The sequence below is a fragment of the Nothobranchius furzeri genome, chromosome 12 (genome assembly GCF_043380555.1).
Source record: "Nothobranchius furzeri strain GRZ-AD chromosome 12, NfurGRZ-RIMD1, whole genome shotgun sequence".
Taxonomy (NCBI): Eukaryota; Metazoa; Chordata; class Actinopteri; order Cyprinodontiformes; family Nothobranchiidae; genus Nothobranchius; species Nothobranchius furzeri.
Window position 1 is genome coordinate 3,908,071 of NC_091752.1, and position 24,169 is coordinate 3,932,239.

The 24,169-nt window shown below is 41.9% G+C and overlaps 1 protein-coding gene across 12 annotated transcripts in view; it reads left to right on the forward strand.

The window, feature by feature from the left end:
• The window catches only part of LOC107375405 (actin-binding LIM protein 1), a 69,702-nt gene extending 46,535 nt beyond the window's left edge, over positions 1-23,167 (forward strand). For 6 of the 12 annotated variants that reach the window (XR_011515636.1, XR_011515637.1, XR_011515633.1 and 3 more), the window contains 11 exons: positions 1,185-1,314; positions 1,733-1,852; positions 3,578-3,682; positions 3,943-3,990; positions 13,891-14,031; positions 14,633-14,727; positions 16,449-16,572; positions 16,752-16,813; positions 16,940-17,000; positions 17,226-17,374; positions 17,728-17,802. Coding sequence is in view for 2 of the 12 variants with exons in the window: in XM_070542156.1 (XP_070398257.1) it covers positions 1,185-1,314; positions 1,733-1,852; positions 3,578-3,682; positions 3,943-3,990; positions 13,891-14,031; positions 14,633-14,727; positions 16,449-16,572; positions 16,752-16,813; positions 16,940-17,000; positions 17,226-17,233; positions 17,728-17,802; positions 21,923-22,003; positions 22,170-22,283 (1,164 nt within the window). In the remaining 10 variants the exon portion in view is untranslated. Of the gene's footprint in view, positions 1-1,184; positions 1,315-1,732; positions 1,853-3,577; positions 3,683-3,942; positions 3,991-13,890; positions 14,032-14,632; positions 14,728-16,448; positions 16,573-16,751; positions 16,814-16,939; positions 17,001-17,225; positions 17,803-21,922; positions 22,004-22,169 lie in introns of those variants that run through there. The other 6 variants (XM_070542156.1, XR_008565642.2, XR_008565643.2 and 3 more) reach the window with 6 other exon arrangements.
• Positions 23,168-24,169: the final 1,002 nt, after the last annotated feature.

Consider the following 24,169-nt stretch of genomic DNA (forward strand, 5'->3'; position numbering starts at 1 on the left):
TCAGTTTAGAGAAATGGAGTAAATATCCCTCAGGACTGATGAGCTAACAGCTAGTCTGAATTCAGCCAAGACCAAAGTTTATTGCTGCACTCCTAAATCGGTTCCAGTCTTTAAGATTACACGGTAGTTCATGCAGCCTTATTTTGCGTTTATAAATCTAAATGACAAAGGGAAAAATTGTGTTCATGGCTCCACCCATCTTGGCTTGGGACCACCCCCAGGAAGGAGAATGCAAAACACAACTTGGCTGTTAGAAGCTACAACACTGCGTATCATGTCCAGGCTCATTTTATTTGTGGAGATTAAACATCAACGTTACATTTTTTTTTTTACCCAGTGAAATAGGATTTTAAGTATTCTGAGTTTTGGTAACAAAGGCAGCGGAAGAGTGTTGCTGTTAGCCAATCCGAGGTGAGATATTTGCACATTATGAATATTGAAGGAGTGAAATGCTGAAACCTATTTTTGATTATTTCTGATTATAATTAGTCACTCTTGAGTTTTTCATGCAGGCTGAGCATGAAGATAGTCTCCTACACCTTTCTCCTGCGTCAGCTTCTGATGTATTTGAGGATTTGAAAATACTGACAGATCTACATAACAATGTCCCTTAACAATAATGGACTCACCCATCTTGACTCGCGACTCATGACAGGGAATGTAGTTGTTGGTTTAGCGTCCATGAAAGAGCAGATAATGTCTCGGCTAGTAGAAGCTAACCATTAGCATTAACAACTCCACCACACAGCAGAACTCCTCCAGGCTTGTGTTATTTGTGGAGATAAAACATCAACATTACAGAGCAAACCGAGTCAGTGGTAGTCGCATTGTTCCAAATATGATCACGTTTCCGAATATGAGGAGATAAGACTTCAGATCTTGCTGTCTGAAACTCAATTCTGATGTGGCATTCTGCTAGTTCCTCAAAAAAGCAAATCTGAGGCGCCCCCAAATGAGTACAACTTACAAGGCATCCATTCTTATAGAGACCACTGCAAATGTATTGATTAAATGAGTGACCTACACCTTTTAATAAATGGCATCAATGGGAGGGTCCCATATGGCAGCAGTCAGACATGATGGTGGAAGTGTGATGGTCTGGGGCTGCTGGGAAAAAAAGGTGCAAATATGTTTTCACAGAACTGTAAATCTACATTTTGAGTAATGATCCCTGTGTCTGTCAGGTTTGTTACGACAAGAGGGACCGCATCCTCCAAAGGTCCACCAGTCAGGGATCCATAGGGTCACCGGTATATAATCGCCATGGTTACACCCCCACCCTGTCAAGGTCACCGCAGCATTTCCACAGACCTGGTGGGTACTGTTGGAGGGACCATTACGCGTGTGTTTATTTTCAAACCGAATGATTTCAGCGTTTCTATAAACTGGATTGATGACATTACTCTAAAGCTGTGTAATTCCCTCCCTCTGATCTTTTAACCACTTCGAAAGATTCAACAAAATTGACTTTAGGTTATGAACTTCTTAAATAACTTTAACATCATCTTTTGTGAAATAACAACCCTAAAGTCAATTTTGCATCTTTTGAAACCCGTTTTTATTAGTTTCTTTTGATTCAGAGTTTAAACCTAGTTGTTCACTCGTTGTTTATGACTCTCGTATCTTCCTTTTCTTTTGCCTCTCACTGTTTTACCCTTTATCCCTCCCCCATAATCTCCCACTCCATTGCCTGCTCTCGGTGCCCCTCTCCCCACACTCTCCCTCCTTGCAGAGGCTCTGACAGGCATGCAGAAGCTCTGCTCCTCCTTGTGCAGTAACAGTGTGGGCTCCAGAAATAGTGACTCTCGCCCCACTTCCCCTTTCAGACATCACTTCCTCCCCCATAGCCAAGGTAAGGGCCCCCGTCTGCTTTTGTCTGACCCCCGACACCCCCCAGTGTGAGGCAAAGCATCATCATTCTCACTTGGCGCCACCTCTCATCTGGATCCATCCCCATTTCCCATCAGAGACGAGCCAGATTCATGTTTTGGTTCTTTGACTTTGAGCCAAAGTAGCTACCAGGCTTTTTCTGTTTGGTTTTAGCCGTCCTCCATAAAGCTGGGGTACGTAGTTAACTTTTTAAAAAAGTCTCTTAAAATGTGTAAAAGTCACTATCTGACAATGTTCTATGATATAAAATAGGCCATTTGTCCCTTTAGCCCCTCTCCTGGGAGAAGGAAGTGAAGCTCACTAAACTCACAACCGATGTTCTCCTTGTCTGGTTTGATGAGGTAATTTTTGTGAGATGAGCAGTTGGAGTCAAATTTACCCAAATACAACAACACAAAACCTAAAGTGTTGCCACCTTTCGAAAACGAGCCCTTTTTTGGCATCAAAATGTGTCTTTAAAATTTACTGACATCACATGGTAAATCCATGGCTCAACTGAGGCGGGACACCTTTGCTAACAGCTAAGCTAACTTTTACCATGTGTTCTAGGACTTATTGATGCTGCTATAAATGCAGTGTGCTTGAAAGGAGTGAGTTGTAACTGACTTACTTTCCTATTAAGGTCGAGCTAAGGATGTGAATGTTTATGCTAAGTGTTAATTAGTTATTCGGTGCTGTTTGACTGTTGAAGAAGACGCTGCTCATTGCGCTCTCGTCTGTGTTAACAGCCAAAATGGAATGAAACCCGCAACAAAACACATTGACTATTTATTCACATGTGCAACACAAAGACGTTTTTATGAATGGACTGGAAGTAGATGGAAGTTGCTTGATTCAGGCTCTATTGACAGTGTTTCTATCCACAAGAGAGAGTTGTCGCTGTGACACACAGTTAGCTTAGCACACTAAACTAGCTTAAATGCTAACTCAACCTGCTGCATTGCAGTACTGTCTGTAAACTTTGAGCTAACTGTGAAAGGAGAGGAAGGAGGAAAAAAAGTGATCTTTTGTCTTTTGGAGCTAAGTGATTTGCATTGCGTGTAACCATATGCTACATGGGACTATTGTTTTAGCCTGTTGTAGCATTAGCAGGGGTGTGCTAGCATCATGAGTGCAGGTTCTAGATGTTTCTTTGCTTGAACTCCTGCAGAACTTGATGAAAGCTGAGGAGATAATTCAGCAGTTAGAATCGGGTGTGTTTGAGCAGGAACATGTCAAAAGCATTTCTTGTTCATTAGGCTTGTTGTGTGCACGTTGTCAGTGTGAGGCGTGGCTTTCAGCTCCTTCCTGAAGGGGAGCAGGGGCAGGAGCTATTGCTGTTTGATTTTCAAATTCTTCTGCTCCTCTCTTTAACGACGTCGTGCTACGAACCCCAGCTTTAAAGTTGGAAAACCAAATCTAATATTCACTCCAACATTAAATAAATTATCTCTAAGGTGTACAAATAAAATGAAAGCCGTGACTTTCCTCACTGTGACTCTTTATCATGTTTATAAGTTCTCCGTCCATCTCCTGAGCATCTGCTTCAGGTCTTCCCTGTTACGGGATTCCTCAGAACCAAACTGGATGAGTCCCACCAGAACTTCCGCCCCCTGTCCTGTTTGTCCCTATGTGTTACTCTGTTCAGACTGCGGTTCCCCCTTCAGTGTCTCTGCTTATGTTCTGTTCTTGGTTCTTCTCACTGGAGGCACTGACCCGCCCAGTGGCCGGAGCTCACCCCTTCCGCTCAGGCCCGACAGCCGGCCGGTCACCCCGCCTCTCTGTCAGACCCCAAAACATTTCCACGTCCCAGGTAGGAGCTGGAGCGCACCCTGTCACTGCTCACCGCGCCGCCTTACTTTTGTTTCTTTCTGCCACCGTACTCCATTTCCTTGAGCTTTTAGGTATTTTCTTTACTGTTTTTATTTTTTTTTTTTTGATAACTACAAAAGGAAATGGGGAAGCATTTCATGCAATCTTGTCATTTTTTTAATTGGTCTTTTGTTTATTTAACACGTTACTGTTTACTCCTTTACTCAAATGTCTTTTGCTTCTGTATATTATTGTTTTCAGATCAGGGGAGCAACATCTACAGAAAACCTCCCATCTACAAGCAACACGGTATTTCCCCCCTTACATCAGAACATGTTTGGTTAAGAAAAATGTCAAAATGTTGAATGAGTCAAATGTCAGATTTCTAGGCGTCTGTGGATCCAAGGGTGAGATTAGTGCAGAGAATCAGGGAAACGACTCAAGGCTGAAGTTAGCTTCTGATTCCAGATTTTGGTTCAGCTGAGAGGTTTTTTCCACGCGGACCATCTGATCAGCTTCAGTTTGAAAACTAGAATGTCCCACCATGGACTCAATTTTTCTAAACTAAAAGCAGAATCTTTACTGAAGTTCGTTTTTTCTGAAATTCTATTTGTGAAAAATCTAAAAGGACCACTTTAGTGTTTTAAAATCAACATTTTTATATTAATAAAGCACATTTTAGTCCAGATTTAAACAGGCTCAAATATTTGGTTTTTAATCTGGACTAGCTCTAAGAATAACTCCTTAAAATACCTCTTTCCTAAACTCCCACATATCAAATGAAGCTTTCACAGATTACAGAATAAACATGTAGTTTAAAAGACTTTAAAGACCAATTTTTTTTATAATCCAACCCAGTTTACGTTCGTTTGTAGTTCTGAATGAATCGTGTTGTGTTTTGTCCTGCCTTTATGTCATGACAGGATTCACAAAACTGCACAAAACATTCGATCTGAGCAGAAAATCAGAAGAGCATTAAGACCTGCAGCGTGATCGGTCGTAGACAAAGTTTCGTATGCTTTCAAACTGGAGTTGGTCAAAGAGACATAATGCTAAATCGGAAGCTAACTTTAGCAACACGGATCCGTTAAAGTTTAGTTTATTTACCAAATATTGAACTTTGTGGGTTTTTGTGAAACTGAATTCCAACATATGCTGTAAACGTTCCCTTTCAATTATCTTTTAAACAGAACAAAACAAAACTACATAAACTAGCCATCTTGTTGGAATCAGTAGTTTGTAAAACGGTAGTTTAGAGACTGATGAGGGTCAGTCTATGTTACTGAACCCATCCTCTATGTGTTCATCTGACCATAGTCACCCCCTGCCTCAGTGTACTGTTTGAAGTCGGTCTCCAATCTTCTTTGTGTTGGACCTGCTGGTTGATTTGACATTACACTCCGTCTGTCTTAACAAGTCACAGAAAGGTGCTTTGAGTGTGTGACATTAGCTCCGTTTCCATTACCAGGGCTTCAGGGTAGATTTACAGGAACTTCCCGACATGTGCGTGTCTCCTCTTGACCGGGCTGATCGAGCGGCCGTTGACCGAGCGGCTGCTTTCCGGACGGTTATCAGTAACCTTCTGAGTACCTGCTCAGGGGTAGAAACTCCGAACGCCCCAGTGGAGTAGCTGAGCGGAACCTTTGGTTAGCTCACGCTAACACAGCAGGAAATGACATCAGCAGACGTCGTCCAAAACAACCGACATTAGTAAAATGAGAAGAGTTGCTGCTGAAGCAGAACGGAAGCAAAAGAAAATAAGCACAGATCGCGCTTCAAATCCAACTCCCGACACTGGAAAGCACGGCAGAATTCCCCCACAGTTGTTACTAAACTCCCAAAACTGGAAAAAAGGGGGAAATTCCCCCACGACTTAATTAACAGGGCTTTGTTGTCTCACAGAGCGTGGTAAAATTCAACACGTCTTCTGGTCATTGATCACATTTTACATCACACAGCTGCTCTCGGCCTCTGAAGGGATTAAATCATGATTTTCCTCGATAGAATAAATGCTTTTAATGTTGATGTAGATGCTTTTTGACGCTGATCAGTGACATCACTCACTGCCAAAGCAGTCTCGATTTGCTGTCATCCATGAAGTTCTGAACGGGCTGAATTTGAATGGAGACACAACACCTGAGAGGACTGGGACATCACATTTCCCGTTCAGTTACCCTGTCCCAGACTTTACCTTGAAGTTCAGCTAATGGAAACACAGCTAATGAGTCCTTTATTTTCTGGTAATGGGACCATAAGTAGCAAATAGACATGTCCTTGTGAAACATACAGTCATGGTAAAATGAAAGTCCACCCTCTGTCAGTTGTTGGATTTGCAGACTTTAGGCTCTGCACAGCTCTCATGGTCCCATCACAGGTTGAGGTCTGGACTGTTGGGCCACTGCAACACCTTCTTTTCTTTTGTAGTCATTCTGTTGTTCTGATTTTGGGATTAAGGTCTTGTTTTATGATCCAGTTTGTTCCAATCAGTTGTCAGATGGACACACATTAGGTTCTAGAATTCTTTAGTCTACAAGGAGGTCATGGTAGTCTCAGTTATGGCCAGGAGCCCAAACAATCAACCCTCCACCACAGTGCTGGTATGAGCTGTTGTGGTTTCACCAAACATTGTCCATACTTTGGTCCTGCCCTATTTGTCCAAATGACATTGTTCCAGAAATGCTGTGGTTCTTTCTGATAAAACTTTATGCTTCAGTGTTTTTTTTTCTTGAGAAAATAGTTTTTCTCTTGCTGCCTTTCTACACAAGCCAGACTCGTTCAGGCTCTTTTGAACAGTCCTGTCTCGAACCTTGACCTTTAACCTGCTGATCAAGGCCTGTAGAGCCTGAGATGTAGCATTTGAGTTGAACCCTTCTCAAATTAATCATCAGTAAAATATACTCCTCAGAGGTCGTTGTTGATGGCTTTCCTCCATGTGTGTGTGTATATATACGTATATATATATATATATATATATATATATATATATATATATATATATATATATATACATACATATATATATATATATACATGTACATATATATTTTTTATATATATATATACATAATCAATTTTTATATTTACAATTTTTTTGTTCTTGTGAAGCGCCTTGTAATTTTTATCCTGAGAGGTGCTATATAAAAGATGTTTTTTTTAAATGGCACAAAACAGTTTAAACACTGTCAGCTTTTCATTAAAAAGTTGGTTTCAGTGATTTTGTAGGTAGAAACCTTTTCAACATCACGTTGGACATCACTCAGCAGCCCTCTGCTGACCAGAAACCACACAAAAGCTTGGTTTATGCTTGACGCATTTACTTTCCGCTTGGTGATGCGGCTCGCGGATGGAACACGCTTCACAACTTGCAACGTTTATGGTTCGTGCGGCTTGTCTCTGCGGTGAGCCAATATTCTCCCAAACTGTAGGAGGCAGCATGGAGCTCTACAGCATGCATCCAACACTACACTATAGTAGAAGTAAGAATTACTGTTGTATACAACATGGCATTTCAGCATTTTTAACAGCGTTCTCGTCTTTTCCGACAGTGCGAGCTATTTCTCTCCAAGAATTATTAACAACATGTTGATCACGGTGATCTCTGAGAGCTGAATCATACAAATGTCTGTATTTACGAACCTCTGCCATTCTAGTTCCTGCCGGTCCGCCATGTTTTTTCGCGTCCGACCATCTGCGTGGTTAGAAAATTTCCTAGGTGCGCGTTGCGGAAATTTTGGGCCGTGCGGAGGCGCGGTGGAGGGGCGTGGTTGTTAAAATGACGCAATTTCGCCGTACGGAGCCGTGCGGACCTCACGGACGCGCCAAGCATAAACCAAGCTTTAACCGTTTGTGGAGTGGGTGGGTGCCCTAGCGAGAGCTCTCTACCTGCTTTACGGGTGCTAGCTGTTTACTCTGTTCCTAGCTGATATTAAGGCTAGCAGTTAGATTTTTTAGTTAAATGACCATCAATAAAAAGCCCAACAAGAAACAAAGGTTTGCTTTTTTGTTGGCATCATGGCAAAGTCTGGAGGTTAAAGTAAAAGTAATGTCTTTGGAGGCGAAGCAACAGCTAAAACCAGAATGAACATCGGCGCGGCCTACGCTAGTTTGAGGAAGCTAAAGGAGGCTACAAAATCATGGACTGATAATGACCTGGCTTTGTTGCTACTGGACTTGTGAATAATAATATTTTTTGTCCAACAGTGTGGATAATTTTTTTACTTTTTAAAGCAGTAGCTCAGGAGGTAGAGCAGGTTGTCCAGTATTTGGAAGGTCGCAGGTTCGATCCCATCTCCCGCCAGAGAATGCTGCTGTTGTGTCCTTGGGCAAGACACTTAACCCACCTTGCCTGCTGGTGGTGGTCAAAGGGACTGGTGGCACCTGTGCTCAGCAGTCTTGCTTCTGTCATTGCTCCCCAGGGCAGCTGTGGCTACATTGTAGCTCATCACCAGAGTGTGAATGGGTTAAGCACCTTGGGGGATTGTAGAATCCTAAGAACGCGCTATAGGAATGCAGGCCATTTACCATTCACTTCATGGTGTTTTTTAGTATTAGTTGGCTCATGTTAATGTTAGCTCAATGTTAGCGCTAGCTACAACAGGCTGCAACAGAGTTGTTCCGCTTTCAACTAGTGAGGCAGAGAAGCAGGAAACCGTTAAGTATTATTTTAACACACACATGTATGTTCCAGACCAGTAAAACTCCTGCTTTCATAGACACTCATACTAATGATGACCAGTTAGTCAATATATTTAATTAGTAGCTCCTGGTGATGGTTTCCTACTTAACGGGGACATACCACACCTTTTTTAACTAGTTGTAACAGTTCCATGGCCGAAACTAAACATGTTCATGAAGTTCTTTGCAATAAATCCATCTCACACAAAGCATCTCATCTCCATTGTTGATCGTGTCAGTACCTTCCAGAATGAGCCGTTGAAGGCTCTGTCACTGTATTGCAAATAAGCTGTTGCTGGCCATGCCCAGCCATCCTCTGATTGGCTGCTGTGAGGTGAAGAGCTCGGAACAGAGCCATTGTTGACAGATGAGAGGGGGTATGTGCGAAAGTGAGATTTGTAAGTCTTTGTGAAGTAGTGTAGGTGTGCTTAGCTGTTCACACACAGTTTTGTCTTTTTTTTGGGGGGGGGGATGTGGTTTGATAGGTAATTTTAGATTTATCCCATATTACCTTAAAGGACGACACACAGAGAGAGAGAGAGATTATTTGTAATGTCCATGAATCGTCATGCGAGAGCTGGGCGCAGAAACCCCTCCATGGAGCTAACCAGCCCCCCTCTGTTCCTGGGGAAAGCCTTCAGGTCACCAGCTCTGCATGCCCGCATCCTCCACCAAATGTTAGGTAATTTTTAATCTCCATAACCCTGGAACCTGAAATAACACTCATGACAACAAGGAAGACATTTTACACTGACTCCCCAAAATAATGGAGAGTTAACGCAGAGGAACCTCCTCCGAGGCTGTCCCCCACGTTACTCCCAAGTCTCCTCAGTTTCCCAGGGGCTTTATTCAGCAAAGGATGGAGGAGAAGGCGGGGCCTTCTCAGGTTATAGAGGTACAGAGGTTTGGTTGGAATAAACATCCTTACAGAGGTTTGGTTGGAATAAACATCCTTACAGAGGTTTGGTTGGAATCAACATCCTTGACTGCAAACGAGCTTCTCTGCTCAACTTTTCGTGAACAGCCACAGTTGGCAGACACAGAGATTCATGAAGTGTTAATAACACAAATTGGGCATATTTTAGGCCTCAAAAAGGTACAATTATAAAAATACCCAACATGGTTAAGTTTACGTTTGATTAACTTTAGAACCTGGTGAAGAACAGATCTGTTTTATCATGTTCTGATACATAAAACACCGACATTTGGGGTGTTTCTCAATGTCAAGGCGCCTGGCCTCGCAAGGCGGTGTCTTGCTAGGTCAGGCACCTTGCTTACGAGGACACTGTCCTTCCTTGGTCAAAGAAAATGATTAAATGGAACACACTTGCATCACATGACCGCGGCGGTCACTTCAAGTCACGTGATGTGGGAGATAACATTGTATTTTATACATATAAGTTTCAATATAAATATATAACAAGCTCTTTTTTCAATTGTGTATATATTTGTTAAATTAAATGTGTAATGTGTTACCTGCTAGCCATCGAAGCTGCAACTACTAGCATCTAACCCGCCGTAGCTAACTTCTTTAGATCTAAAAAAAACTTTACAGATATCAGCCCGATAGCTACAATTAGTTAGTTGCCTTACAGTTAAACTGGAAATTTCCCCTGAAGTAGCTGCCAGCTTCTGATCCGCCATCCTTTTGAAAATACCGCGGTGTATTCTGGGAAATGTTTGACCAAGGCTAGGCTACAAGACACCTCCAGTGAATCCTTGCTCACAAGCTAAACGGCTAACAAACGGAGAACAGACGCCTCGGAAGAACATGAACATTGGAGCATGCCTTCCCGGTTCCTGATGACATACAGTATCTCCTAGGCAACCGGGGCGGGACCAAGACATCAAGGTGAGGTTCCTTGGCATTGGGAAACTTTTTTTTTTAATTCTTTATTTATAATTGAACCAGATACATATTCTCGTTGAGGATTACAGTCTCATCAATACAACAGCCAAAACCAACAGCTTAGTGAATAACATGACAGCATCTATGTACATCATAAAATAGATACGTGAAAACAAAAGGGACATAGCAAAAATAAAAGGGACATTACAAAAATCAAGACACAAGACGGGGGGTTAATGCAAACACAACATCCAAATAATACTCCTGCAAATACAAATACAATCCTGTAGCACAGAAGATAAGAGCCTAATAGTCTAAGACCAAGAGAGATGAGATTTTGTCATAAATTGTAGCAAATCGGCCTGATTCTAGATGATTAAGCGAGGAAAAATATTGTTTAAAGTCATTCATAAATCTGGCAAAGGAGGGTAATAGGTTTTTCCACTTGCTACAGTGAATATGGTATTTCCCAAGGAGAATCACTAAGTTGATCATATCCGATATAAAAGGAGGCAGATTATCCATGTAGAAAATAATATGATCAACTTCAAATCTTGGAATATTATTAATTTTTAGTGAAATCCAATTATATATTTGCCGCCAGAAATTAGTTGATATTGGGCACCAAAAAAAGAGATGATGTAATGTCTCACAGGCTGAGTCACAAAAAGCACACTGCATACTTTCAAATTTGAACCTTCTCTCTAGAAAATCAGCAACTGGGTAAACATTATTGATTACTTTAAAATGTGTTTCTTTGACTTTGGGTGCAACTGGCCACTTTACAAATTTAGAAAAGGCTTTTTCCATAAAGGATTGGTCCCTATTAGGGGCTTGTAAAAACCTTCCAGCAGTAAAACCTTGATATAGAATAGCTTTAAAATTTGCATTAATGATTTTATTTCCCAATTTACTGTCCAGTAGCCTGAATTCACCTATTTTACGATTAGGCCGTGTTGGTGAAACCTTAGAATATAACATATTATTATGTATTAGGAGCCGTAGCGCCGCTGGGAAAGCTCTACAAACTTTATGGAATTCTTTTTGACCACAGTTAAAGTTAAATTTTTGTGTAAATGATTTAACGTCAAGGAAATTCCCATTTGAGTCCATGAGGTCATGTATAAACAGAATACCTTTCTCATGCCAGTTTCTAATGTAAAGGGACTTTCCGTTAACCGTAACTACTCTGTTGTTCCATAATGTTGACATGTGGGGAGAAAAATTGTGCGTAAATGCCATTTTCCAAAACAAAAGAATTTGTCTATGAAAGTTTGAAAGTTTCATTGGAATTTTGTTGATCTGGAAATCACATTTTAACAAAAATTCCAATCCTCCTAGTTTCTTAAATAAAGATTTGGGTATATGGAACCACATAGAATCAGACTGAGTTAAACAAGCTTTGAGCCAATTAACTTTAAAGGTTCCAACTAAGGACTCAAAATCCAAGGTTTTAACACCACCTTTGTTGTAATCCTTTGCTAACTGGGACCTTCTAATATAATGAGTTTTGTTTCTCCAGAGAAACTGGAAAATTATGGAGCTACCTTTCTTAATATTTCTGGGAGATATATAGAGAGAATGGCAGGGGTATATTAATTTAGAGATTCCTTCTGCTTTAGAGAGAATGACTCTTCCAAAAATAGTTAGGTCTCGTGTTCAGTGTTGGGAGTAACGCCGTTTAAGTATAACGGCGTTTCTAACGGCGTTCTTTTATAGGTAACGGAATAATCTAATTAATTACTTTTCCCGCCGTTGCAACGCCGTTACCGTTACTGGGGACGGAAGGTTGTGCGTTACTATGTGCTTGTCGAACGTTGAGCAACAGGATTTCTGACCGCCACACTTCAGCTGCAGCAGGGAGAGAGAGGTGTCGGCGCGCTAGGATGATGTCGACGCCAAAACAACCAAAACAAAGTGGAGACTCACCTCTCACATCATGAAGAATCTGCGTGTTTCGAGCGTTATCTGTTCTTTCATAATCCGTTGTTGAGTTGTGATCGGCTGAAGCTTTTCCGGTTCACGCCTCACTTTTTTTAAAGCAGCGGCCCACGTCTTCTTTTATCAAAACGTCGTTTCTGTTACTGATAAGGTCATGCGTGCGTTAAGCAGCGCGGTGTGTTGAAGCTGTCATCAGCTGATCAGGAGCTAAAGAGGTAGATGTTTTCATCCAAGCGCATCACGGCCCGTGAAGAACGAGGAAGACGTGATGAATATCTACGGCTGCAGACCCCCCGCAGATTCGCTGCTGCAGGTGCGGATCTGCAGCCGTGACCTTCTTAGCGTGACAGCGGGACGTCCCGAAGGTCCGCTCACCTGTTCACCGCTCAGACGTCCTGATCTTCTACCTTCCTAGATCATCCAGCTGTAACCTGTTTCTGATCATGTCTTTAGTCCCGCTGTAACACTGATGCATCAGTCTCAGACGTCATGGTGCTCAGGTGTTATCAGAACTACCTGTGTGTGTTTACCACCCAGCTTCAGCTCTTCTGTGGTTGGGTCTGACCCACGTTAGTAAATGTAAGTCCTCCATCAGGCTTGTGCCTCTTCTAGTGTCATTTTAAAGGATTTTATTTATTTATTTAACCATTACTAGATTACCAGCAACAGAAATGCTGCTAAAAACACACAATTATGTGAAGCTGGAAAAATTAAAATACTGTGCAAAATTACATTTCTTTCTGTAATTTAACTAGACTGAGAGACCATTTAAAGGCTCGGGAACCTTTACAGGTGTTTCTATTTGCAATTTTAAATGTTAGCTGATTGGGGTCTTGTTAAATATCACACAGTGACCTTTTGATAGTCTAGATTAGTGTAATACTCCTGTTAGTAGTTATTCCTGTTAAGTGCTTATTTATTGAAATTATTCAGGTTTATAAAAAACATTTGGACATTTTATTATGTTCCAGTCATTAGTCATTTATATTTCACTATTGTAGTAATTCTTGCATGCTTTAATGAAAAAAGTAACTAAGTAGTTATTTTTCTTGGTAATTAGTTACTTTTATGATCTTGTAACTCAGTTAGTAACTGAGTTACTTTTTTGACAAAGTAATCAGTAACTATAACTAATTGCTTTTTTAAAGTAACGTTCCCAACACTGGTCGTGTTAGCCATCTACTGAGAGAACATTTCATGTTCGATATACAACTAAAGATGTTTATTTCTTCTCTCCTTATTGTGTTTTTGGTCATAACTATACCTAGATATTTCACTTCGGTTACCACCCTTATTGAATCTATCTCCGATTCATTGCATGAATGAACCGGAAGTAATTCACACTTGTTGATATTTGGAAACAGTCCTGAAGCCTGGGAAAATCTTGGCATTGGGAAACACCCTTGGAGACTGTGGACTTTCATTTTCTCATGACTGCTTACCTTTTTGGTTCTTAAACCTAAAGTTTTTTCTTGTTTCAAAGCGACGCTTTCTCCAGTAAAAATGAAACCGCACTCATCCTGCCTGAGTTCTGACTGTTTAGGCAATTCTGAGGACACTTCCTGCTAAAATCCTAACAGGCTGCTTTTTAGGCTCGGCCCGTTTTGCAGTGACTTGTTAGCAAAGACAGACAGATGACCCAGCTAAAAGTGATTGTTGCTGATTCAACGGCGCTAAGATGTCTGCTTGTGGTTGAGACTGTGACCCAGACGCTGATAGTTCAGTTCCCGTGGTTACCAACCTAGATGCAGCTGCCATAGCTCATCAAAGGAAGTCTGCTGATGAAATCATCAGATCCGCCACCTTCCCCGCTGCCCATGCTCCGTCTCCGGATGACAACTCGCTGAGTGAGGGTGACTGTTGGCCTCACTCTCTGGCTGTGTTAGGTACAGTAATGGCTGTGCTTGCACTTCTACCTGCTGGTGAAACAAAATGCATCCCATCACCAACCAGCTGTTTATTTTTGTTTTGTTTTTTAACTTCCAGCTTCCCCACAAGCTCAGTTACTCTCCGGCTTTACTCCGCCTCAGTATTTGCCTTCTAAGTTTTATTTCACTCTGATTCAAAGCGTTTCTGTTGTCGCCATGTTACCTCTGCTTCCGGCAGCACCAGTGCCATCATTTTGCTTTCTCTAGCTACACACGAGAGTATCACAAATGACTTGGACAGAGATAACTGAGACTGACTTCAAACCTTTGTCTGTCTGTCTTACATTCTGCCCCGTCTTTGTATTTGACATCAGTGATGATGTGTAAATCCACTGTCATGTCTCTGTGCAGCCAAATGCTCCAATGAGTTCTTTTGTGCGTCTGTCTCGTCAACTCTGTCTCAGATTTGTGTCAAACTGTCCATCATTGTTTGCTCATTATCAAATATGAGTATATGCTTTACATCTTTAATCCCAAACCGCATCTGTTTTGTTTTGTGCTCAGTCCACGTGTATCAGGGTTTAGGCGTGTGGTGTAACTTTAGTTTTCTTGTCTGTAGCACCTATAGGTTCAGAGGGGAGGGGGCGATCTAGAGAAGAGGAGGAGGAAGAAGCTTTGAAAAGAAAACAACTTCAAGAAGAACACCTCAGCAAGGTTAGTCAGACGACGTTTCACACGAGTGTATTTGTTGTTGCTCACTGCCAAAATGTGAAAGGTGTGCAATGATGCGTTTGCCTGTATGAGTCTGGGTTTCTCATCAACAAGAGGAATGGTTTCAACGAAGCTACCACAAAGCAAACCACTGGATGTACGTCTACACGTTTGGAGTCAACTTCCTCATGGCCACCAACGCCAATTAACTGTAGCAAGGACATAAAGGACTTTAGCTCAGCCACCTTTGTAGATATTGAGGTCAAATTTGGGCTGTGGCACTGCAACATCTTCAGATTTTAGGAAAACCTTGTCTGACACAGTGGGAGCTGGGGGAAAAAGTCTTGGTGGGGCTATTTGTGAAATGTTTCCTTCTTCGTTAGTAAAATTAAATGTTGGGAAATGACTAAAATTCCAAAACAATCATTAACTTCCCTTCTCCAAATCAGCAGTTTTATAGTCAGTTATCCAATTAACAGAGAAAGTAGACTATAATAATAACCAAATTAATCCACAAGCCTACAGTGTACGCCCTTTAAAGCAACTGCTGTTCAAAATTTACATTTTTGTCTTTATTCACAATTTATTTTGTCATCGTTTTTTTTTTTCAAGCTCGTTTTCAGTCTGGTGCAATACTCCGCTACACCAGCTGGTGGCAGTGCCATGATAGGAATTGAAGCAGATATAGAGTTTTAAACATTATAATCATATAGAATGACAATAAATAACCACATTTTAATGCAACAGTTGTAGGTATGATTTCTGCTCTACTTATACAGTCAATTCACTTTGACTGGTTGTGAATGAGGGAGTCAGAGAGAGGGGGGGGGGGGCAGATCCAGCACCTTCTAGCAGGCTAGCTAGCTGTTTTCAAAGACAATAAATTCAGTGATGATGATTGGCCAAAAAATTTCCAGTTCTCCGTAGCGACCAAAGATGATTGGCTGTTTAGCTGCAACTCAGGGGCGTTTTATCCAGCACCCCAGGGGTGATGTTACTAACTCTTTTTAAGATAATTCGCTGTTTGAGACAGCTGGTGGAAGTCACGACTGAATATTTTAGACTGAAAGTAGGCACACACAATTAAGCAAAACTGACATATTTATAGTGAAAGTGTGTTTATGCATTGTAGTATATATATATATATATATATATATATATATAATATATATATAATATATATATATATATATATATATATATATATTTCCTTTCGTGTCAGGAAGAGTGGCACGCCAGCACCCTAGCACCCCGTATGGACAAGCCTGGTCAGACATCAGACCATAGAGACAAAAAGCATCTGGTTTTGTTCTAAAACCCTTCAGACGTCTGACAAAATGTTGTCAGAAAGAACGGTCTCAGGAACAGCTCAGTCAGAAGAAATGAACTCAGATAGAAGTTTCTGAAAGAGAAATGTCCTGCAGGTGGTGCTGTTGTCAGGTTTATCAGAAGTCTGAGCTTTTGAATAAAACTTGAAGTTTTTTCTCTACGGCCTGATGTTTGAGGCCATTTGAGCCGATTTCTGATCATTCTTTCCTGAGACCTGGAGAAGTCCTAAATGTACACGTAGTGTTGTAACACCTCAGTTATCCCCACGTACTTCAAAGGTTTGACCACTAACCTCCATCATTGCTCAACAGAATATTAAAAACTTTGGTAATAATGGCTGCAGGTGATCTTTAAGGATATTTAATTATAAATGTTTAAAAACGGTGTTTTTACAGATTCAGTCGGGTCTGGGGAAGCTAATTCTAAAGGAGGAGATGGAAAAGGAGCAGATCAGAGAACGGCATGCACGGAGCCTCTCTGCTCAGCGCTACGATCCCCAAACAAGCAACTGTGACGCAGGTTGAAAGCCGCTTCCTCAGCTGAAATCCTCTTGCGTTGTCAGCAATGTACAATAAGACATCAGTGCTACAGAACACCTGGATTTTAGTGCTTATTTCCTGGTCTGGAACATAAAAATGCCTAAATCTGCTATTCTGTTTGATGCTGACTTTCAATTTTCAACGTTATTGTCATTGCAGATCAAACATCTCCAACCAAGACCAACTCTCTGCCTGGCTACGGGCGGAATGGGCTACACCGGGTGAGAGCAAATCTTTGAAATGGCCCAAAACATGCTTTATAAGCCAATTAAAAGGACATCACTCAATCGTTGTCCTTATGTTGTCCGAAACCAGTGCACAGCATTGTGTTGTCTCTGTTCCTGCAGCCTCAGTCGACAGATTTCACCCAGTACAACAGCTATGGTGACATGTGTGGAGGAGGCCGAGGTGAGAACTTTAGCTGAAACAAAACCACTAAACAAATCCGTTTCACCACAGCTATTCAGCACGGGAACTCAGAATCTGCCTGCTACATGTACATGAGCACAGATGCACTTTTAAATCTTTGATTGTCATTAAGGAAAAGCAGATCTGTAAATCGTGTCCCAGCAGGGGACCTGACAGCAAACCATTAACTGTGAGTCTCATTCTCTGTCCCATTTTGTCCTGCAGAGTTTCAGGTATGTGTCTCATCTGCTTCCTCACATGGCATGCCCCCTCATCTTGCATCATAAAAGCTTGGTCATGGATTGCAATGGACACCTTGGCCTGAATGCACATCACCCACTCCTGCTACCTGCTTGCATCACTGTTGGACTGAGGTCAGCTACAGGGCATGACATGTTGCAGTTTCAAGCGTAGGCATGCGATGCCCAATAGCTGGACCTGTGTACGATCACTGCCTCGTGTCTTGTTCTGTGTGTTGTTCATCATAGTGATAAGTCAAGCTACATATTTAAACATTTTTAAATTAAACACAGGAGGGAAAAACACATTTTACGTTGAGAAAACATGTTTTAAAACAACCCGTCTTTAATATTTAGGAGGCAGAATAGCACAGCTACTTGCTCCATCCAGTGAAAACTGTTCCCACTGCCATGAATGGAAATATTCATGCCATTAACCTTGCAGCCCCCTTCCACTGTATTACATGTGTGTATGTTCTATTCTTTAGCACATTAAGGATGGCCGTGCAGCACTTGCAAGGATGGACAGGGGAGTATCTATGCCTAATATGTTGGAATCAAAAGCAAGTATCTTCTTCTTCTTGTACCAGTGACTCTGATTAATACTCTAAGTTTCAAGGCAGTTTCAGCCATTCTGAAGTGTGTTTCTGTGTGAAAGTTCTTAATAATTACCTACCTACGTAGCAGAGATCTTCCTGAATGACTATTGTTTAAAAGGGATTGATGAGCTAAAGGCTAGGCCAAATGCAGCAACATTTTCCTGTTTTCTTAAAAGGGCTCCAATTTCCAAAACGTTTTAGTGACTCATTCAGAAATTGTTTTATAAAAATTACATTAATGCCACTTTTGTTAAATGTAGTTATTTCAGCGGAAAACCTACATCTCCTGTCAAACTCAACTAGTCGCCAATTATTTTGAAAAGCAAAGGACTGGTACCCTGGCCCAGGGGGCCGACCCCGGTTTCACACTGAAAGCATCGGCGGCGCGGAACGGCAGCAGAACATCACTGCTTCAAGTAGAATCCATTATGGTCTACAGAATGTTTCAAACCAGCAGCAACGCGGCAATTTCCAGGCGTGTTGCAGAAGCAGCACGCTGTGCCGCCAAAGATGGGATCAGGTACTATTTTTGCCGCGAGCCGCTTCTGGGATGTGTCAATTCCCGCAGTTAACATAGGGCTAGACTGGAAATCACACACTGCTTCAGTTTAAAATCCCTGGTAATTTTCAAAATAAAAGTACTGCAGCGATGCTATTTCATATATATGAAACTTACGTGAGACCCAACGGCTTATTTACTCACAGCATTGTTTCAGAAGTGTGTTTTCATGGTTTTAATCCTGACAGTGGAGAGACACATCATCATATATGGCATCAAACAGCAATATCAAACTGATTTCCTTCTTCTTGGTTTAATGGCGGATTGCATAAACAAATCGTGACCCGAAGTCTCGAGGGATCGCGTGATCTCGCAAGTCCAGTGAAGAGCACAGCGAGGAAGCCGCGCCGCTGCCAAGACTCCCCCGGTGTGAAAAGGACTGCTTTGAAGTTTACGAGTAAACTGTTCCGCTGCCGTTTCGCGCCGCCGATGCTTCCGGTGTGAAACCGGGGTAAGTCAAGCAACAGTGGAAATAAACTTTACATTTATTCTTTATTTAATCTGGAAGTGAAATCTATTAAGAATAGAAATCTGTTTTACGAAAATGTCCTGTTATAACTTTGCTCATGTCTCAAAAAAGTGCTTTATTACTAAAAAATACCAAAAACAGGAGGGGCAATTTATTGTCATTAACTCCCGTTGGAAATGAAATTTAAAAAGTATTCCATATCAAAATTTCATGTAAAAATAACACTTCAAGTAAAATTCAACTTCAGTGTTCTTCTTTCATTCTCCTCCCCCTTCTTATTTTTCATTAATGTCCGGATTAAAGCTTGACATAGTTGCAATGATGTAAAAAGCACATTAATCTCAATACTTCACACTTTCATGTATTTTCTGTGGCACTTATACAGTGTCAAATAATTAAGAAGTCACAAACCAAATGTGTTCCTTCATAGCCTGGCAAGCCATCCTGTCTATGTGAATACGTGGTCTGGCCATGACCTATGAAGAGAACTCAGTCATGAGGCAGAGTCTACAGCTGTCTTTCAAACGGTTTCCGTATTCTATTGGACCGTGAACAATGTGATGTACTCACCGCTACGGATGTCGGTCAACGGGGCAGTCCACCATACACCGTCAAAGTAGACACAAATACTTAATTTTTTAAAATAAACTTAAGTGTCTCTATCTGCTCTTGACTTAAAGAAAAGCCCATGTCTGAGAAGTCCAAAGTTGACGCTAAAGCCATTTAAAACGAGTCAACGTCATCTTAGTTGTTCCACTTTGTTGCATAATCCCACCCGTCAAACCGATACAGCGCTGTGATTGGCCCAGCAAACCGATACAGCGCTGTGATTGGCCCAGCAAACCGATACAGCGCTGTGATTGGCCCAGCAAACCGATACAGCGCTGTGATTGGCCCACCAAACCAATACAGCGCTGTGATTGGCCCAGCAAACCGATACAGCGCTGTGATTGGCCCACCAAACGGATACAGCGCTGTGATTGGCCCAGCAAACCGATACAGCGCTGTGATTGGCCCAGCAAACCGATACAGCGCTGTGATTGGCCCACCAAACCAATACAGCGCTGTGATTGGCCCAGCAAAGCGATACAGCGCTGTGATTGGCCCACCAAACGGATACAGCGCTGTGATTGGCCCACCAAACGGATACAGCGCTGTGATTGGCCCACCAAACGAATACAGCGCTGTGATTGGCCCACCAAACGGATACAGCGCTGTGATTGGGCCAGCAAACCGATACAGCGCTGTGATTGGCCCACCAAACGGATACAGCGCTGTGATTGGGCCAGCAAACCGATACAGCGCTGTGATTGGCCCACCAAACGGATACAGCGCTGTGATTGGGCCAGCAAACCGATACAGCGCTGTGATTGGCCCACCAAACGGATACAGCGCTGTGATTGGCCCACCAAACGGATACAGCGCTGTGATTGGCCCACCAAACGGATACAGCGCTGTGATTGGCCCAGCAAACGGATACAGCGCTGTGATTGGCCCACCAAACCGATACAGCACTGTGATTGGCCCAGCAAACCGATACAGCGCTGTGATTGGCCCACCAAACCGATACTCATAGCACTGTATAAATTTATATATTTTATGTTCAAATATTACTAATATATCTATTTAGGCCTTTTTGAGCAGAACAAAAGAAAAATATAAAATAATGTTTGCATTCTTAACTCATTCACTACCAGCCGTTTCCTGATCGCTAACGTCCTTTGCTGCCAGCGTTTCTCACCGTTTTTACTGTTTTTTAAGAGTCACAGAACGTTGTGCGCTAGCATGATGTCGACGCCAAAACAACCAAAACAAAGCGGAGACTCACCTCTTACATCAGGAAGAATCCGTGTGTTTCGAGCGTTATCCGTTCTTTCATAATCCGTTGTTGAATTGTGATCGGCAGAAGCTTTTCTGGTTCGCGCCTCACTTTTTTTTTTTTACAGGAAATGGCCCAAAACGATCTCCTAATACATGGATGGTCTGCTTCCTGATCATGTGACGTGTGTGGATGAAGATCGGCTTCAGGGCTGAGATGTTTGTTCTCTCAGCGCGGGGGCTCGTTCTGATGCTCAAACAGTAAAAAAAAAATGCCAATGACGACTTTAGTCGTCATTGGCAGTGAACGGTTGGATCTAAAATGACGACTTTAGGGATGTAAACTCCATTTCTCCAAACTGAAGCTGCTCAGGAACTGGTCAGCTGGTAAATATTCAGAATTTTTACACAGAAGTTCACTTCAGAATGGCTAAAAAACACTGTTAAATGCATTTTATTGTTCATTGCTCATTAAAAAAAACAACCCCTAAAGAACGGAGGTGGGGGAGTCGGATCGAGCCGTAGAGGGGGAATATATGTAAGAAACGACTCGCGTTGACCAGGTTCCTGATTCAGCATGCTGCTTTAGGAGCTGCCGAGTCACTTTAGCGCTTAGCATGCTGGCTTCTCCATGCTCATCTGCACATAGCTTTGACTTTTAATTGGACTGGATACTGTATGCAGCATACAGTGGAACATCCAGACTGTCATCCACACAACTCATACCACTATATACTATGTAGTATATACATACTGTGTGGATATGAGTTGGTGAGGGCCTTTCACAAACTTTCTTTTGCTGTGTTCTGGATTAGCCAGTTCTCTCCTCCACAGATTATTCTGTTAAGAATTTACCGCACCTGAAATTTCCAGGACAATCGCTCCCATACAGATGAATACATAGCAAGTTTTTTTTTCTTTTTAGTTGGCATTAAATATCACTAAACTAGAGCCTATTACAGGGTGTCATGTGTTTCCCTCGTTTCTCTTTTGTTGCACGTTTCAACACTGAAGAAAAAAAAAAGTGCACAGAAATTGCATTTCCCCAGAACCGATCCAGTCAGCCTCCTGTCACATACCTGTTCTCCCACCTGGTGTTCTCTCCTCGTGGTCAAAACCACCTTCCCTCTCAAAAATGAAACCCAGATAGATTTGGTTCTATTTAACGGTGGTCTGTACTCTTTTTGAAGCAAGCTTGTGAATTTGACATGTTCACTGATGAATGTCTCCTTCTGAAGGTGTATCCCTATGAAATGCTCATGATCACCAGTAGAGGGAGAGCTAAACTGCCAAGGGATGTGGACAGAACCAGACTGGAGGTACCGGACTTCCTCCCGACCCTCCTCAGTTGCATTTTAGACTTTTGTGTCAACCGTCGGTTACACAAATGCATTTGTAGCTGGGAATGTGAACCAGTGTCCTTTTGGTTGTTTTTGCTAACTGAGACCCCACCCCCTCTTTTGTTTTCTCCACCTTTTGTTCCAGCGCCACTTAGCACCCGAAACGTTCTTTGACATCTTTGGAATGGAGATCCAGGAGTTTGACAGACTTCCCCTGTGGAAACGCAACGACATGAAAAAGAAGGCCAAGCTCTTCTAAAAGTTTATTTTTCCTGATTTCCAGCATGCATTCTCCTGTACATACGACCAGATAGCACACAACAACTGTAATCTAGATGTAGGTTCTGGTTTTGGCCCTTTTCTTTATTCCTTTTCCACTTTTTAGGAGTTTGTTTAACTGATGCAGGGCGACATGAAATTGACTGTGTGCTGGGAGACTTTTATTTTCCAGTTAAAAGAAACAATGAATGGGAATCTGTCATCCTCAAAAATGACAAAGAATAGGACCCGGTTATTTCGTTTGACCGCGCTTCCTTTACCTCCTGCTTTGCTTTAAGTGGAACTGCTTCCTTTACTTTCTCGCCTGTCTCTTAATCTTTGTTGCTGTCGATTCCTGTGGAACGTTTTGAAACTAGAACCTCGCGGCGCCGCTCTGAAATGCCCCCGCTTGAAGCTTGATTGTGTGTTAGCCTTCTTTTGCTTGGGCTGAAGTGGTTTTAGCTCAAAGAGTTCAAAGAATTGGCTCAGTGAGTCTTAAAAACAAAGATTTTTTTAAAAAAGTCCCTGGGAAAGCAGTCGGTTGACCCCCTCAGTCATCCGAGCACCCACGTGTCACCGGTCCTCTTGGCTTTTTTTCTGCACATAAAACGTTCATCTGAACAGACGAAAACTGTCTCTTCTCAGGCTGTCACACACATTTAGACACTTTCCCTTTACATATTTTGAGGTATAAATCGTATATTTTAATGCTGTGTTACCCACATACCACCATACAGAAAAAAACCCCAATCCAAGAAACAGTTGTATTTGAAAGTATTGTTTTATAAATGAAAACCCACACTGCCATTTGTTGTATTGTAATCTTAAGCCAATAAAGCTTTACAGTACCGTGAACCACGACGACCCTCTGCTATACCAAAGTTACCCTCTGCCTCTTTATTCTTGTCTTTCATCACAAACTCACGTCTTCAGGGATGAGAACCCAGGATCCTCCTCAGGAGACCTTTTGATCTTCATTGTTTTAATAATTAGTTTAAAGTAAGGAACTGTTTATTTGTACAGAGGAAATCCATCAAAACCCGTCAATCGGTGCAGGACACGGAGCTATAGCAGAGAGACTAGCACCGGGACTATGAAGTCCTATTTTTGATGTCACAGATGAATCTAGCAGCATCGTTCTGCACTAATCGCTGGGCGTGACAGAGCGCTGACTCAGCTCAGCATACGGGGCAGTACAATAGTCGATTGTAGACGGAACAAAGGTTTGGTGAGTCAGAATGTTGTGGGAGTGATTCAGGAACTGCTGGTCTACTGGAATTTTCACCCACAACCATCTCTAGGAGTTACAGACAACAGTTTGACAAACAGCAGAACTCTTATATTTCATAATAACTTGAATATAAATAAATTTGTGGTAATGAAAAGATGAAATAACTGCAGCGAGTGTGCCAATGGGAATCCTGTAACATAAAAAGTATTCCATTCAGTACAGGCCAAAAAGACCTGATAGGACTCTTCCGCTTGACGGCATCCCTAACCGCCGGTATCCACCAGCGGGTTCGGGGGTTGCCGCCACGACAGGCACCAATGATTCTGCAGCCACAGCTCTGGTCAGCCGTCTCAACAATGGAGGCACGGAACATGGCCCATTCGGTCTCAATGTACCCTGCCTCTCCTGGAACGTTTTGGAAGTTCTGTCCGAGGTGGGAATCGAAGCTCCTTCTAACAGGAGACTCTGCCAGATGTTCCCAGCAGACCCTCACAATATGTTTGGGTCTGACTGGCATCCTCATATGTACATACATATATATATATATATTTACCTGTATGTATGTATGTATGTATATATATATATATATATATATATATATATATATATATATATATAAAATAAATGTGTTATATGTATATATATAACATATACAC